The following is an 18,640-nucleotide window of genomic DNA, read 5'->3' as shown; positions in this document are numbered from 1 at the left end:
CACACTCCCACACCACCTCCGCCGTGTTTGACAGAGGGCCTTAGATTTTCTTCATTTAACGTTGTTCCTGGTTTCCGCCACACCAGTTTCCTTCCATCGCAACCCCAAACGCTCTATTAACTTTCATCGGAAAAGATGACGTTTTCCCAGAAGTCTAAAGGCTTGTTAACATATTAACTTGCAAACTGGAGTCTTTTCATCCTGTTTACTTTATTAATGTAAAGCTTTCTTCTGGCTACGGGGGCCGTGAATCCAGCTTTTTTGGGGATTTTCCAATGGTTCCTGGTCTAACGCCCTTCCCGGCTTTATCTCGCATGGCCGCAGCTACGTTAGAAGAACTTCCCAATGGTTTTTTTTTTATATTTCTTAATATGAAACGCTCATCTCGGTTGAGTAGTAGCTTCGATGGCCTTCCAGTGCGATGGCCGGCCTCGATATTTCCAGAGACCTTGTATTTTCTCACAATATGTTGAACTGTAACGTGACTTCTTCCCACAATCTCACGAATCCTCCTTAATGAATGATTTTTCCTAAAAAGCCCTGTCACCAGTTCGCTCTCTTCGATCGTTGTTTCCCTCCGTTTTGAACTCATTTCATACAAAGCGATACCAAACACCCGCAAGTTTCTAAACACACGATTCAAATACCCGCATAAACTTGTTTATAAAGTTATTACGTCATTTCTGATGCTCGACTATTCGGCGCTTGCCGTGATTTAAAACTATTTGAATCTTTTTTTCTCTATTTCATTTTAGCCTTTTTCGAAATACTCAACGTTCCCTTCGTTGAGTGATAGCATGAATACATGTCATCACTCGGTGTTAACAAGCTTAGATCATGTACTTTGTTCAAACATAAATTAATAGCAATGTAGTCGAGAGGTTCTTGCATAAACTGCTTTATAAAGTAATTTTCTATGATGTATGAATACTTTTTTCCGTGGCTGCACATACATACCTATGAACTTTGCTTCGCGAGTTTTCGAGAGTAATAAAAGTATTCTTTAAACAATTATCTATGCCTTCAACCAATCAATAGTGAACACGCATCGATGCTGGTATAAATCTGCAACATGCCCAAGTCTAATTGGTTCAGATCGGGACGAAGTCCGGGAAATAAATCCGGCACAAACAACCTCTAAACTTACCTCGGAAATCTATAGCGAATCAATCAATCTTCTCCAACAACGTCTTTATGCTTTTTGTTTCCGATACAAAAGTTAAATAGATTTTTCCACTAATATATGGGAACCCATCTATTATCATCAACCAACCAAACAAAACTTCGACAACTTTTACGATCGAGATAGGAAGTTCCCGCACATGAATCCCGCTATACCAGCCCCAAGAAGAGCCACACAATGTCAGTTTCGTTTATAATAGCTCAGTAACAAACATATTCTTTATTTCAGCACAGGGACACCCAAGAGACTTTAGCTGTCTTAGATAGGTTAGACTTAGATACGGAGAAACCCAGTGATGAAGAAATAGCTAGGAAATTTGGTTTCGAAGACGACTACTTTAAGGGTACGTTGTCGTGGTGGCAGTTAATGAAACCGAAGCTTTGGTCATTGTTTGATGAACCTTACTCGTCCACTGCAGCAAAAGTAAGTAACCCGGCTAAGTATTGCTTCGGTCGAATTCCATTTGTTACTTTTCACGATATCCTATTAAATCTAAACTTGATAAGGTGCTCAGGAGCAAGTGCGTGATTCTAATTAATTAGTTTGCTAATCTACGCCGACGTTTAATAATTAATTACGAAATAAAATTTGAAGATTAATTTGAAAAGGACTTATGCAGGATGAAATCTCTTTCGTTCATAAGGATCGTATTTCAGTTACAATGATTAATTTATTAACGCAGCCTCTTTGAGTTAATTAAATTTGTATTTCTTTCACTTTATCAAATCTAAGCAAATAATGGCGACATGACAAGGAACGAAAAACTCAAATTCACGTATTACTTGTTAGACTTACAAAACTATGTTGAATCCTGAGATATTAACATTTAAAGTGCCAGGTAAACTGGCTGAATGCCGTGAACTGATTTTAATTTAAAATACTTTCCTAACTTTCAAGGGATGTGATTTAACGCCCATAAATTTTTACCTCATAACTTCGAGATAAAAGTGTCCTCTCCTTGAAAGTTTTGAGGACGAGGTGATAGAAACAGTCCGAAATATCATTTTTTTTCATCTCCCAGGCCGCAACATTTCCATTGGAGGATCCGAGGAAATTATTCAACAGATATTTAGCAGGGAAACTGCAATTTTACTTTTCTTATGAACGTTCGATTTTCATTCGAAAGTAATCGAGTTAACGAAAGGAACTAAACGGCCCGTGAAGCTGCATTTTTTCCCAAAGGACTCGGTATCAGTTCTAAGATCGAGACTTCGCCTGACGTGGCCCGTCTCCGTTTTTCGATCTTGGAAGGATATTATCTCCTCTCCCTTATAGCCCTCAGTATCATGAAACACTTTTGGATGCATCCAGTTCTGCACAATGAATAAACTAATTGCGAACCCTTAGCCGGTAAAACTAAATTGTTCACACTAATCCCATCTGCAGAGTAAATCCCTTCAAAACCGAACACCAACGTACGACGCTGTCCTTCTTTATTTTGCTACACAAGACCTTAATCACGTTTCCTCATAAACATCCAGACTCCCATCCAGAAATACCCGAAACGGCGTAATCAGACAAGCTGAATAATATTGATTAATACTAGGTCTACCGGAAAGTTCTGTCCGATAATTTCGTTTCAAGTTCGAACGTGTACGCGCATGCTCTTTTGAGCCACGTAGGGCCGCGTTTCTTTAGAACTGCATGCACACGCGTGTCTCCTCCGAAATTAACTGCAGTTAAGATATCTCGTGTCACTATTAAGCTAGACGCGATCGTGAAAACTAATAAAGTTCATTTGAGGCACTGCATGTTGCATGGAGTCCAACGAGGTAGAAATGCTACCGAAGCATGTCGGAATTTAGAGAAAGTTTTTGGAGGAGATGCTGCTTCGGAAAGAACACGTAGGAGATGGTTCGAAAAATTTGCTGATATCGATCTTAGTGATAAGGCACGCTCTGGGCGGCCATCTCTGATCGATGACGACATTGTAAAGACCATGACACGTCACAATCTAACAACATCGGAGGACGCGGAGAAACTTAACTCAGCTCGACGAACCATTTCGGACCACAGCCAGGAAGCCAGGGTTGGTCTATAAATATTCCAGATGGGTGCCTCATGAGTTAAGTGAAAGAAATTTGCACGATAGCATCGTCACATGCACATCTCTGCATGCTCGGATCAAAAGTGAACCTTTCTTGGACCGTACGATTACTGGTGATGAAAAGTGGATGACGTATGAAAACATCGTAACGAAAAGAGCGTATTGTAATCCCGGACAACTTACCCCCTCCACTCCCAAACCTGGATTGAGCCTTAAAAAGAGAATGCTGTGTGACATCCAAGGACCGATCCATTACGGGCTTTTGAAACCCAACGAAAAGCTCAGTTCGGAGATATACTGTTGGCAAATGGACGAGTTAAAGCGAGCACTCCAAGAAAAGATGGATGATGGAGATGTTCAACAGGAAGCGAATCATATTGCACCGCGACAATGCCAGATCACACGCAGTTTTGGCGGCTCGCCAGAAAATCGCAGAGCCAGGCTGGGCGGATTCTCTCGCATCCGCCATACTCTCCAGACTTTGCACCCTCTGATTTTCACTCGTCCAAATTTTTTCTTTGAATTTCACTCTTTGCAAAATTTTTTGGCGGGAAAAAAGTTCAAAAATGAAGAAAACGTCAAAACAGCACCTCTTGAGTTTTTCGTCTCGGAAGACAGGGCGTTCTTCAAAAATGGGATTTACGAACTGCCATCGCGCTGGCAATGAGTCATAAACGATAATGAAAATTACACCGTACAGTGGATATTGTTAACTGCATAATTTTCTTCTTCTTCTTGATAGACGGAAAGAACTCTCCGATAGACCTAATACGTGGGTTTAAATGCGCAATCTTTTAGCAAAACGTACACTGGAACTATCAATATCATGTCACTTTTGCTGTTCCGTCCAGAAACAGATTAGTTGGAACATGATATATCACTTCAATATGAATGGAATCGGGAATGTTCTAATGACTTCGTGCAAATTCCAATAAACGCCAATGAATTGATAAACATTTATTGGTTTCAATACGGCGTAATTTACGACAAATTTGTGTCCGACAATATCGCAATATTGAATTCATTGTTCATCAAAAATACTACAACAAGCAGTTATTTGTTTAATAATCGTTACAACTTTCAACCAAATTGAAATTAAAAAAAAAAAAAAAAAAAAAAAAAAAAAAGATTTTTTCACGTATTATGGGCTGATATGGAAGAAGATCGTTGTACGTGTGGGATCCTCATTTGCATTCATCTGCATTTTAATTTCCATGAATGCACGTTTTATTTACTTTAACGCAGCGTGGGTTAGCTGGCGGATGCGAGGCCTTTTCCTTTTCCAAAGAGTTTTCCAGAAAACGAAAGCGAACGCCCTGTTTTTAAAACTTTTACCGAACGATCCGACGTAATGAATCGTTACGGCAAATTTGGTTCTGATCGTACTCCCAAGTGCCGTAACAAAAATCCGTAATAAAAATGTTTTTTCTCTTCTTTTCAGGTGATAGGGGTCCTTTCGGTGTTCTTTATTTGCGTGTCCATCCTGTCGTTTTGTTTAAAAACTCACCCCGATATGAAAGTACCGGTCATCGATAGGATACCCGTGCGGACGGCGAGTAATACCAGTGATTACGTGCTAGACAAATCGGACACGGACGCTCACATCGCCTTCTTTTATATTGAGTGTATATGCAATGCGTGGTTTACCCTGGAAATTTTAATTAGGTAAGTACTTACCCCCTTATTACCGCGGCGCGTTTTCTCGCACAAAAATGAATAAAAACTGCTTGTTTACATCTTAATTTCCTCGAAGGGGACAAGTTTACGTCCAGCGGGCGTTCCTAGATTTTCACGTCTCGTCGCTCACAGAAATGGGCCGTAAAGTTACAATAACGCCCGTCGCTCCTGGCAACGGGCCGTAGAGTTAAAAATAATCGCCCGTTAATTTCTTAACCGCCTTTAATCAACTTACTAAGTATAACGCTGTTTTCCTTGCGTGCGAAAGATTTGAAAAAACACCACTTGTGCGTAAAACGGCTTATATACCACGGGCCGAAAGAGAGATCGCGTCCTTGACCGAGTGCAAGACCTCTGCTTTGCCTGGGCCTCATACTTCGGCCTGGGGCGAAATCTTCTTCTTCGAGTCCTCCTCACGTAAATAATTATTAAGGCGCAACACGGGGCCTTATGTGTTAAATTTTAAGCCTCAACTTGAGGTTTGTTCTGTTAAAGTCGAAGCTATGGAACTTACCAGCATAAGTCGGGGCGTATATTTTACTTAATAAAAACCGACGTGTGGTTTTAGTAAGCACGAATGCCACCTGCCTGCATAGAGTTGGTAAAGAGGTGGACCTGGAACAAATAAAAACCGAACTAAACAGTGAGAAGTACCACATAGAGTAATTTTTTAGGCGTTCCTGTCATAATGCTCTAGGGCACAACACTGGATAACTGGCTTTCCTTGCGAAATCCCACGAATACTTTCACATGACCTCTGAGGCGCATCATGTATATCGATAAGAGACACTGCATCAACTGTATCCATAAAAAACTTCCTGCCTCGATAAATCTCTATATTATCTGGATCTCGACTCTTGGATGCTACATCATTCCACACTAATCTTCATCGACGATCCCAAATTAATAAAAAGAGGTAAAAGCGCGGAGCCGGAGCAAATTCGAAATGTCATTCACTTGATGGATTCCCCAAAGCTCTCCAAGTGTGGCGGTTAACGGAAAAGCAAACTTGAGGGGTCTTGACTCAGTAAATTGCTTCAATATATCCATGGTAAGTTCGCGAGCTTTCTAAATGGAATGTAGGCCGAATCAAAGTGATGTATGACGAATGGACTATTCGTTCCTAGGCGTGAAATATTCCAGGGTTAATTACCAAGGGGCGAATTTATGGAATTGGATCAGCTTTTAATTAACTTTATCAGATAAAGACGGATTAATAGTAATTGTATCCTGGAGTTTGGGATTAATCATCCGCATCATAATTGAGGAAGTTTAGTGCCCCGATTGTCATTTTTCCCTTAATGATAAAATGATCGCGGAATTTCCAGAAGACCTTAATTAGTCGCCGTTTCAATGGTCAGAGTGTGTAGTGACCGAGGCTGATAAATTGATTAACAGTTGTTCTCATTGAAAACAAAAAACATCTAAAACGGCGTCGAGAAAAGTTCAATATTTCTCCATGTTCTGTTCGGTCGAGTTAAGTATTGTAACGTCACACGTACGTTCAGAAACGTTAAGGGACATGATCAGAGCTTTTGAAGAACCCAACTATATCGGGGCCGAACCCAAGTGCGATGGGAGAAACTAGAGCATTGGGAACCAGGTTGTTACACTTGACTTCAACGGAAATCGATTAAACCATTGGTCGGTATAACCAGACACGTGGGCCACACTTAGCGGCCTTTTCTTTCCAGATTTATTGCAAGTCCCAATAAGTGCGACTTCATCAGGTCCTCAGTAAACATAATCGATTACATAGCAACAGCGAGCTTCTACATCGATTTGATGCTTCGGAGATTTGCTTCACACCTGGAAAACGCGGATATAATGGAGTTTTTCTCCATCATCAGGATCATGAGGCTTTTCAAGCTCACCCGCCACTCATCTGGATTGAAGATCCTGATCCAGACATTTCGAGCTTCAGCGAAAGAACTCACTTTGCTAGTGTTTTTTCTCGTTTTGGGTTAGTTTCAGGGGTGGAACCACGTGCGAGGAGAGTAACCCTTTTTGGATTTTAGGTATCGTAATATTTGCCAGCTTAGTGTATTACGCGGAGCGGATACAGACTAATCCAAACAACGACTTCAAGAGCATACCCTTGGGCCTTTGGTGGGCGCTAGTAACCATGACCACAGTCGGCTACGGAGATATGGTGCCGAAAACTTACATTGGGATGTTTGTGGGTGCCCTCTGTGCTTTGGCAGGTGTGCTAACGATAGCTCTACCAGTGCCTGTAATCGTATCCAACTTCGCCATGTACTATAGCCACACGCAGGTAAAGCATCCTTTACCTTTTTAATAAATTTCCAGTTTTGTGCAATTGCAATTCATTAAACTTGCCATACGTTGTAGGTTTAATTAAATTCCCGGCTACAAATGAATACCTTCCGAGTTATCAATTAACAGAATTATTCCGACTCAATAGTTCATTATTTATTGCGGTATCTTTGCGGTAATAGATTAATTTAACATTAACAATATTGCACATTTGCTCAAATTGTTTGTGTTCATTTAGGCGCGGGCGAAATTACCGAAAAAACGACGAAGAGTGCTTCCAGTGGAGCCCACCAGGGGCCCAAGGATACCGGGACCGGTTGGGTCAGGGGCTGCCCCGGCCCTGGGCAATGCAGCAGGACCGGCGGCAGCCCAGAACAGAAGAGTAAACGCTGTCAAATCTAATCACCCTGCTAGAGATAACTTGTTGGGGGCACCTGTTCCCAAAATGGGTAAGTTCCTTCTCCCGTTCGCTTTACGAAGCAGCGATAGTGCAGGAAATCTGCGTTCTCAGGTCGGCGAAAGCAGGACTTTTTTATTAGATCTAATTTAATTAGTTTTCTCGCACTAATTTTTATAACTCTACAACCGGGCAGCTAGAAATGAGAAATATCGTAAGTTCTCGGTAACTTCGGTTATGGCCGTAATGACCGATTTATCTTTTTCAACTCAAGTGTCCTCCGAAGCGTGCGTCATTTTTATATCCAAATGGGCAGGGTAGGTTAAATTGGATTCGCTGGGATTTCTCCCTTCGTTTGTACCGAATGTTGGAGGTAACGTTTATGGAGGATTTAGAGAAGTTTAGTTAAAGGGGAAGTTTAATATGAAGGATTAAAGTATTTGTGGGTAAAACAGTTCTCACGTGCAGGAAGGGGATTAAATAATTGAAAGCACGTTATTATTTTGAGGGTCATGATTGTGCCTAGCTTATGAGTAGCTATATATTTTCCCAGCCGTTTAACAGAGAGTTATCCCTAGGTCATTGAGATTAATGCAGTGTCTGGTAACTCATCGAACCGAGTGACGGATTTAATGCGGCGGTGCACCGGAAATCCAAATAAAAACGGATAAAACATTTTTATATCTACTTAACGTAATTCCACCACTTTTCAGAAAATGGAGGAACATTTTTTCCATTTCCATAGGCCCGTTTCGTGCCAACCTATAAGAAATATCGATCTTAATCAATTTTTTATGATTACCCATCGAAAACCATAAAATGACCTTTCAGACTGTGAACGACGGATGGAGCTTACACCCCCCACAAAAACTTTATGACTGTTGAAATTTCGATGCCGATTTCGGTACTATTTACTTTTTTCCGTGTGTATTTAGGTAGGTATATAGGTTAAATTGTGAACAATATTTACTTGGGTAAATCTGTTGGTTTGCGAAATAGAAGGCACGCGTTGATCGATCTAGAATTTCTCCCCGAAATTGAAATGTTAATTTTTTTTTTTTTTTTTTTTTTTTTTTTTTTTTTTTTTTTTTACGTAATTTATAGGGGATAGAGCATCTACATGATGATGCATAATATTATTTAACGAATTATATGCGCCGTTGTAAATAGGATTTTGAGGGACGTAAATAATTTTAGTACCTGTGTATGCAAAGCCGACATTCTATATTTTACACCGAGAATGCATAACTCGTTTTAACTCTAAACTATTCGGTTCTTCGCGAACTCCGGTAACTCCAGCCGCCGCTGTAAAACGCCAATTTTGTATGAAATAATGCATCCTACAAAATGTATGATATGATATAAAATTAAAATAACCGCCTTTAATAGTGAGATATACCGTATTGGGCAGAAAGGCTGGAGATATTTTCAAATTCGGAAATTTTTTTAAATTATATTTAATACGCGAGCTCCAGATTACCACATTATAATTAATATACAGTGGGTAATGTATTGCAAATGTAATGGGCCGCGAAATACGCAAAGAAATAAATATGCAAACCCCGTTTGAAGCCCCGACAAAATGGTTGGAACCTTCTCTCATTTTTATCATTTTTCGATAAAATGTTTCTCGAAAAAAGTTCGATTTCTTTGCAATTGAAATATTAATATTTGACAATGTGCCCAAAAGTTCCAAGTGTTTTGCGAGAGAGAATATTACAGCTTTTCAATGAAGGCGTTAAGCAAAACTTTATTGCAAGTCAACTGCCATTGACGAAAATTACAGTTTCACGAGTTATGAAACGTTTTAAACGCGAAGGAACTGCGAAACTCAAGAAAAGTTTAGGTCGACAGCGAAAAACCTCAAGTAGGTCAGACAAGAAGGTAATACGACCATCACAAAACAACCCCTTTGCGTCTTCCTCAAACATATTGAGGGCCGTCATTGAAATTATGCCTCCTGGAATCGCGAATGGCACAGTTCGCCGACGTTTGAGGGACGTAGGTCTTCACAGTTTCAAACCTGTCAAAAACCCCCCTCTGAGTACAGAGAACGTCAAACAAAAGTACGTTTTGCTTAAACTCGCGTCAGTTGGACCGAATAAGGTTCGAAAAGAGTCGTTTTAAGCGATGGGTTGAAATTGAACTCATTTGGAAGAGATGGCGCTAGATATGTCGGACGTCCAAAAGGCAAACGGTGGAGGAAAAACCACTGAGCCTATAGGAAAGCACGGTGACGGCTCTGTAATGCCCTGGGGCTGTTCTTCGCGGTATGGCACTTCATCGAATAATAGGAAAAATGGACCGGTTTATGCACATATTTGGACATTTTAAAAAACGAGTTAGATCCATGTTTATGCCCTTGAAACGCAAGCTCCAACATGACAACGACCCCAAACATGCGTCAAAATTGGGGCGAAAAGTTTTCAAGAAACAATTGATGTTTCGAAGTGGCCGTCACAGAATCCCGATCTCGATCCCATCGAGAACTTACGGGACACGCTCGAGAGGAAGGTAAGATCGAACCGAGGTAAAAACCAGCAGGAACTCTTTGAAAAATTAGAGAATGCGCGAGCAGGCATATCTCGAACGGTGATTGAAAAATTCATTCGGTCTGTACCAAAGCGACGTCGCTACGCGACCGCGCGAGAGGTACCGCGCTAAGTACTAATCAAAATAAAAAATTTATTATAATTTATTAAATAAAAAATTTTTAATCGTTTTGTCCGGGCTGGAAAGAAGGTTTGTCCGCATATTTATTTGTTTAAATACCTCAAAGCCAATTACGTTCGAAACACGCTACCAATTTTATACTGATTATATCGCAGTAATCTAGAGTTCACCCAGATCACCGCTTAAGTATTAACAAAATATGTGAAATTTGAAAAAAAATCCAAATCTTTTCGTCCGATGCTGCATCCGTGTCCGAACCGAATCGTCTACGTCACGATCCACGTTCGCTTGGCAAGGAGCATTGATAAAGTGATCATTCGACGTGGGGGGTGCAACAACCCTATATTGCAAAAATACTTTAACTTTGGATACAGGTTTCCTCAGATAAATCTAGCCACTTCCCCCATGCCGGCTCAATAAAAGCCTATTTTCAGATATACAGAGAAATGCTTCGAGCCCTCAGCTAAAGGCTTATCTTAATCGCTCTCTCACTTAACCCCACATTACTTTAGAAGCTCGTAGTTCGATATACTGCTTTATTCATTCCTTAAAAAGCAGGCATTCATGCCCCAAATGTCCTGTTAAAACTCAAATATGCTTTTTTTTTTTTTTTTAATTTTTTTTTTCTTTCAACTTACTAAAACGATGGATTTTTCGGCACGTCCTGGAATTAAGCTGGAGCAACCGTTGTCAATATAATGCCGCATTATTCCATCCTCATTTTCCACATGCAACGATCTATCATAGCCAGAGTTCCGAACTTTCGGGGCTAATTGTATTTTTGACCTAATTTTGCGATGTAACAATAATTAATCATTTAAAAGCGTTTAACATTTTTTCAGGTGACGAACGCAGACAATCGAACTTGCGTTCAAATGGCACACCCTCGAACCCACAGATGAATAACTCGGTTGAATAATACGAGGGGTATAATAAATCATTAATTTACCTTTTGCTGCTCTCTTGGTATTGTGTCTTGTTTAGTCTAGTAGACAATAGTGGTGACATGGATTTTCTAATGTGATTGTTAACCTATTGGCCGTCTCCAATGCAAAGCAGCGTTGAAAGCTTCAGTATTCCGTACGGCGAGCTTAGCTCAGCTTCAGCTTCGACTCAGATTTTATCGCGTAAATTGAAGTGACTGGGAATTTTAACGCTAATTTGCACTGGACGCATCCATAATTCTCGCATGTTTTTCTTATTGTTCTTTCCCTTCCACATTCACGTTTGGTTGGCATCGTGTTGTTTGAGTAATAGTATTAAAAGGAGTGGCCACTTTGCAAATAAGGACTTTGTGTGTGCATGTATGTTCCAAGCATATTAAAAGTCACCCTGACGAACGAATTTTGGAATGATAGTCATTACCCATCTTATTACATTAGGACAAACTCAAGAGAAATCGTTCGAAAGCTTGCACCATGGCGACTGGTACAACGATCATTGTCAATGCATGGGGGATTACGTGTGACGTGAAATGTGATCATTTTTTCAAGCGGACGAACCGCACTGTCCTACATCTTATATACGCATCGCCTTGACCGGAGCAGTGGCGCATCTCCAGCAATAACATGACGCTATAGGGGCAAAAATACGGGGCGGTTAAAAAACACCGAACCCGTTCCGATATAATGGCGGCCGCATTCACTTTTCACGGATTATTTTGTAGCACCGAGTATAACAACAATAAATCAATTAACGATGGCCGCTGCGACACTGTCCAATCTAAAGCGTACGACTAATTAATTGATCAGTCAAATTTCCATTAGAAAAATCAATTACTGCTGCAAGCAATTCAATTCGATATATCGCTAATTACTTTTAGGGCCTAATGATGAAAATTATCGTTCATTATACACTGCGAGATCTATTTCCAATGTCTGCGTTACGGCTCTGCATGTGCGGTTTCGCCTCACACAAAAATTCGTCTCGTTCACAGGGAAAATGTCGCTAAAATACTTTTCGACGAAGGCGGGTTGGTCTCGTCCTCCATGTTGATGGTTTGGAAGTGGTCTCGGTATTTTTCGAAACTGCAACCATCTTTGTCAGGAGTACCATCCAACGCGTCCCGAAGTGAAACGGCGTGCGTTTCTTCAGCTGAGTGAGCGGTCAATGGTAGGTATGCAGATTTGGTTCAGGTGGATGTTTTGGGGACTTGCCTGGAGGAGATCCCGGCGACATCGTCACCCCATAGGCTGCAAGGATGTCTGGTTTCGTTGTCTTCTGATGCGAGTGACGTTGTTGATCTTACTAAATATAAATCGAGATCCGTCTCGTCGTCATTACCAGACATGAAGGGTGAGGGGGGTATTCGTGGCACCAACCCAGTTTTCTGAAATTCTGTTTGTTTGAAACTGACCAATTATGCGGGTTAATTGTTCGGTTAAGATATCCAGGGGGAAAATTTAATGTTGTTTCTGCTTCTCTTTGATCCTATCTTAGGTGAGTAATTCCAGTGCAGCACGCGCAATTGTGTGCAGTCCGGAATCAATTTTGAATGGACGGTTATTTCTGACCGAATGGTATAGAATAAGGATATTGGTCACCGATCTTCTGACTCGAAAGCGAGTTAAATTCACATCGAAACCTTCAATCCGTGAGCGAAAAAATGTCCAGAGTGTCCGGCGATCGGGGACAAGCGAGCGAACTGAGAGATCGAGCTCTTTCTGGAAGTCGTGCTAAAGAGTTGGGAAAAATAAATATACAATAATTGCTTTGGGGTAGTTTGCTTCGTTTTACGTCTTGATTTACTATTTAATATATTGAAGTGGCTTATTCTATAAATTAAGTGTTAACAGCCGTGAAAGTAGCTAGGAGTTAAACTTAGATAAGGAACACTAAATACTTAAAGATCGTTTAGTTGCTGACTATAAATTGGGGCAATTTAATTTACGAGGAAGCGCTTCATTTTGCTGAGTTAATTTTTATCGAGCGCCATTAGAAACAAGCTGCCTCGTGATAACACTACTTAATAACTGCAGAACCTCCCTCAGTCATATCTCTATGTCTCAAGTGATTGCCTCCTATTAAATATTACTGATTTTTTGCTATTTTCTAGGATTGATAGGGGTAACGGCGTCCCTCAATCCAAACGGCGTTGGTCTCGAATCAAATCCAGCATTTTTAATGGCGAGACCCCAGTGTGACGTCAAAAACACTGTGACCCCTCAAGATACCAAAGTGATCCTGTCCCAGGAGTCTGGCCAGTGCCACACCACCATGATGAAAGCTTAAGGCAGGGAACTCCTGGATGATGCTGAATTTAGACTTTAGTTGATAATCTAAACATCATGCCCACCTAACCTGAACGGCATGTAAGTTTATCGAAAAGAGCTCAGGTTTCGTTTCGTGGAGACGTTGTAGCAGGTTCTGGAAGTTGAGAAGCTGTGAAATTGAGATATATGGAGTTTTTCTATTAGGTGCTCGCTCGTTGCACTGCAAGTGCACTGCAAGAGAGTGCCAACTAATCCTCCCACTTTCCCCACGCTGCAGGTAATGCAACAAATGTTTTTCTAACGGGGGGAAGGTGCCTGATTTTGGCAGATTTATACGGCGTCGAGTCCATTATTATTTGACAGCAGTACGGAGGCTGATTTTCAAGTACATATCAAATCGATCGGTGTTTCGGTTTCATGCCAAAAGCCATCGCATATTTGTTAAAATTATATGAAAAGAGAAGAGGTACAACGTCTCTAAATGAAGATATCCAATAACTTTGACCACTCTAATGATAACCAGTGTCTTTTAATAATCAAACAGGGTTAACCGTAGCAAAATCCAATAAACACGCTTCTGAGATTGAACACAAAGCTATGAATAGTATAAAGAAAAAATATAATTAGTGAAAATTTATTATCCTCAGGGCGTTTCATGTAAAACGGTTTAATTTTAATGAATAACGGTACATAAAGCATTTTTGCTAAACAACATGCGACGTAAAGGGCTTTCGTTTCGGGGCTAATATGGTTATCCGCTCTCCGGGTCTCAGAGGCTCCAGTATTAATCCGAAAACAGAAACGGGTGCAGAAATTGCTCGACGAACACACGGGGCGCGTTGAAGAGCGAGAGAGAAAGGGAGATATTCCTTGGGCTAATCCCGATGACTGCCCGGCCTGGAGAGATGAATATTCGAGTTCGGTCCGCAACGAAAAGCAAAATCGAATTTCGAAAATATAAATAAATTCAACTTTCTCCGTTCGTTTGTTTTCGTTTCGAAGTCCACGTGATCCGGGAAAAAGTACCGTAACACGCGGGTTTTCGAACGAAGGCAGCCATTTTGAATTCCCTCGTTACGTGAAACGCCCTGTGCAGGAATGAGAGGATGTCGATTTCTGAAGCTGGTGAATCATTGTGTGCAGGTGTTATATGCTCATGCTCGCTTCTTAGGGAGACATCCAGTTCGAGATCAAATTAACCGTTGTCGATTTCTGACCAGCGGGTCCAGGAATAACGTCACGAGGCGTGTTGTATCGAATAAATATGTTCCTTCGTTTTCTTAGCGCCTTCCACCAGGGATCCATCACCATGAATTTAAGTATGTCAGGTGCATACATAGTACCGTTACGATGGGTTTTTATACCCCCTACCCCTCAACTTACTTGATATACAGTCGCTCAAAAAAGTATTCGTACAGCGGGAAAAAAATTCTGTGACCCATAATTTTCGACTGATTTTGTTTAAAATTTGTATAATGAAAAATCAATCCTAAACTCAGTTTAGGTGTTCGAGCAAGTTTTGAAAATTAAATTTTTAGAGTGCTTTTCATGGTCTAAAAAAAACTCCATTTCGAAAACTTCTCGTGCGGTGGAAATTTTTCAGTAAGATTTTTCTACGTATATCCTGAAAATTTGATCAAAGTCGGACCACAAATAAGGGAGTTGCAGCTTTTTAAATTCGCCAAAAAGTGACGATTCGCACGCAAAATAATAAAATTTAAACATTTTTGGGGAATTTAAAAAGCTGCAACTCCCTTATTTGTGGTCCGACTTTGATCAAATTTTCAGGATATACGTAGAAAAATCTTACTGAAAAATTTCCACCGCACAAGAAGTTTTCGAAATGGAGTTTTTTTTAAGACCATGAAAAGCACTCTAAAAATTTAATTTTCAAAACTTGCTCGAACACCTAAACTGAGTTTAGGATTGATTTTTCATTATGCAAATTTTGAACAAAACCAGTCGAAAATGATGGGTCACAGAATTTTTTTCCCGCTGTACGAATACTTTTTTGAGCGACTGTATATATTTTTTTTGAATTGGACGAGGAATCAAGCGGCTAGCGACAACCTATTCATTTGAATCATGCGAGACATATTTTATAGGTGCATTCGCAATTTCATGGGCATCGCGTGTGCGATCTGTGCCCGAACTGCGACGACTCGAACGACGTAACAAGGCGTTCCTTTGAAGTGCTCAACTCGATCGGGTTTTTGGTACATAACTGAAGCGAAGCTTACTGAGCGGACTCGCGCGTAGTGAGCAATATTGAGCTCGTAACACTTCGAACAATGATTGAGCCGAATTCGAGGACTAAAATTCAAATCACTCGGACTACCACGCTACAAACGTGAACGATACGGACCTGTCAAAAGTCCCGTTAACGTGAGAATAAGTAGTTTCAAGTTACTTTTTAGCTAAAATTAAAATGTTCGCTCACTAGTTTTTAGCTCTTTGTAAATTTCTTAGAATTAAAGTTTATTATGATGCAGTGTGTAAAAACGAATCTAAGTATTTTATGATAAAAATGAGGGTTATTGTGAAAAGTAATGAGTTGTTCCATACTCCCACATATCGAAATATTCATATTATTTTAGAATAGTTTTTATATTTTTGTACAATATAATTTCTAACAAAAAGAGCACCAATAATAAAATTAATAATATTTGCTTGCGCTGAATATACATATTAAGCAGAAATGTTCTGTTATTTTGCAAACCGAAGCGCATAAAATAATTATTATTAAATTGAAAGCCCACGAAGCCGTTGCTAATGTTTATGCATTCCATGCGTTTACCTTGTAGAAATCTCCTCCAAATAGTTTTAAAAGGGCTTAAAAATTAATCGTGAAACATAAATTGAGGTTGGACCAACTGGTAAAATGTAATTTTATTAGTACATTAAATTGTATGTGATATTTAAAATGTAAAAATTCTCGAGGACTTTCACTAAGCTAAGCTTTAACACTTCAAGTGAGTTAGTGATAGGTATTAATCGAGTCATAAAGGTTACAACTCATGCACAAAACTCGTACATAAATAGATTTTTGCTAAGGACAACAATAATAATGATTAATATCTTTGTCTTTGCTTTATCGTCTGTTGTGCCTTTATACTTGAAAAGGCGCTTTATTTATCAAAAATATTAATAGTTACTATTTAATCTTCATACAGACACAACATGCAATAAAATTGAGAAAATAAATTTTATATTTTCTAGGAATAATTCTCATGGTGAAGCTGTAAGTACTATAAAATTAAGTAGTAACATATCTCTATTGTAATGTATCAGTGCTGTAATATATACTTTTAAATAATTACCACTTAAATTTCGAATCAATATGTAAAATATATCAATACTCTGATATTTTACTTCATAATATACATACATTTTTGGATCCTGATAGAGTTAAGATGATTTAGATTGACTTTCTTCGTTCAAGTTTTGTCGCTGTTGTTGATTTAGAATCGTAGATTTCTTTGCTGAAGTTAGTACCAGATCAAATGACATTTTAATGAAGTTATTTCAGTAGCTTTATGGCAATTCGTTCACAATCAAAATAATAATACGTATTATATTAAAAACTTCCTCATTTTAGTCTACGGTTTGGTCTGTAGATCTGTTAAAATTAAATAAATTTTCCGTAATACGTTGTTTCTTTGACTTTTCGAAACTGGACACCGGTGAAAACTAAGATGGCTTGACTGGACAGTGTCCAATTTCAGTAGCAAAGTCGCTCCGCGGTCGTCTGTCCCGTTCTCACGGCTTCTTAATGAGCTGGGAAAAAAAGGAAGAAGCAGAAGGATTAAAATTATTAAACGTACTAAAATCTTTAATACCGCCAGTTTCACAAAGCCACTCACGAAAGACGTGTGAAAAGTCATCAAAAACGATGTTTTCGCAGGAATTTCTCTAAAAAGGGACACTTCTTTGCTCTAGCAGGAAGCCGTTGCAACAGGGCCTTTGACCCATCTCACATCCAGTGCGCATCTGCCGATTTGGATCACGCGTCACTTCGCCCTCGCATTCGTCATGCGTCCCCGGAGGCTGATAATTCATTTTCTTAACTGTATCATCGTCCCTTCCTAACCTGGGACGTCGGTACTTGGATTTTTCCGCCCAGGACATATCGATAGGTTCCACGGCTTCCCAAGGCTGGTAAGAAATTTTGTTCACAGTTTCGTCGCTGACTCTCCCCCAAGATTTTTCAACTGCGTCAGTGAGATGGATTGGGATTCTACTGAGGTCAATGGGCGCGTAGGCCATTCTGCTTGCTAACAGGCCAATCCGAGGTGAAGAGGTTAGTGAAGGGCTCGACCGCTTCGGGTCTGCCAAAGGACCTCGAAACGAGATCGTGCTTGCGAGCGGTGGTATCTTGCCTCCGCCTACGGGTTTGTGGTCGGAAGGGTGCCCAGGGCATGTGGGGGACTATCTTCGCCGGCTTATAAGGTGTTCGATTTGCGGTATCAACCTTCACATCAGCTGCCCACAAGTGACTTTCGGGATACATTTGCTTATATTTATCAGTCTCTACAGGCAGATAGCTCTTTCTCTAAATTGTATCATCGTCCATTTTCATCTCTGGGGACAAATACTGCCATTCCGGCGCAAAAAATTTCGGTCTGACAAGCTGGACATACCTGAATTTTTTGTTTAAGTTCGGTGGGGGTTGTGAAGGACACAGGAAAGTGGCCGGAACACGAACATCACAACGTGAAGAATTACCTCCATGGGGCTCGGCGGGTGTGCTGCCATCGCATTGATTCACTACGCGTTTAGGTGCTGAGTGATCGACCACAGGTAAAGTGCACAGAGGCGGACGCGCACGTATCTAGGGTGGGCACGGACGACCGGAAGATGGAACACAACTGATGTTGGATTGGAGTCATTGTCGTCCCGTTCCAGACAACTGTCCGCACGACCTGGAGGACGTCACACTGCAGGAAATAGATGGATGAAAATGGTTAGAGAGTTAATTTAGGAATGTGAAGTACTGACATGAGAATTAAACCTGAATTTGACAGGATGGAATTAATTGTTAACGAGTAAAGTGGATTCCGCTTACCTGGTGGGGTTCTGCAAGTAAGTAGGATGAGTGTCGGGGTGTTCAGAGACGGGCGTAAATTCCGTTGTGGTATACCTCCGTTTGCATTTTGTAAGTACCAACGAATGAA

General features: G+C 40.4%; 2 protein-coding genes across 4 annotated transcripts in view; one reads left to right on the top strand and one right to left on the bottom strand.

The window, feature by feature from the left end:
- The window catches only part of LOC136350825 (potassium voltage-gated channel protein Shaw-like), a 90,548-nt gene extending 73,433 nt beyond the window's left edge, over positions 1-17,115 (top strand). For 2 of the 3 annotated variants that reach the window (XM_066302912.1, XM_066302913.1), the window contains 6 exons: positions 1,412-1,606; positions 4,672-4,895; positions 6,602-6,870; positions 6,926-7,182; positions 7,423-7,633; positions 13,310-17,115. In XM_066302912.1, the coding sequence (XP_066159009.1) occupies positions 1,412-1,606; positions 4,672-4,895; positions 6,602-6,870; positions 6,926-7,182; positions 7,423-7,633; positions 13,310-13,485 (1,332 nt within the window). In that variant the 3' untranslated portion in view covers positions 13,486-17,115. Of the gene's footprint in view, positions 1-1,411; positions 1,607-4,671; positions 4,896-6,601; positions 6,871-6,925; positions 7,183-7,422; positions 7,634-11,096; positions 11,182-13,309 lie in introns of all 3 variants that reach the window. The other variant, XM_066302915.1, reaches the window with a different exon arrangement.
- Positions 17,103-18,618, bottom strand: LOC136338674 (uncharacterized). Its single transcript, XM_066281284.1, is given in 6 exon segments — positions 17,103-17,243; positions 17,306-17,739; positions 17,741-17,843; positions 17,846-17,894; positions 17,896-18,297; positions 18,607-18,618. Coding segments are annotated over 5 exon segments (927 nt in total). The 3' UTR covers positions 17,103-17,243; positions 17,306-17,378.
- Between the last annotated feature and the right edge of the window lie 22 nt (positions 18,619-18,640).

This window comes from Euwallacea fornicatus, chromosome 4 (assembly GCF_040115645.1).
Source record: "Euwallacea fornicatus isolate EFF26 chromosome 4, ASM4011564v1, whole genome shotgun sequence".
In the NCBI taxonomy this organism is placed as follows: domain Eukaryota; kingdom Metazoa; phylum Arthropoda; class Insecta; order Coleoptera; family Curculionidae; genus Euwallacea; species Euwallacea fornicatus.
This window is presented reverse-complemented; position numbering and strand designations above follow the sequence as displayed.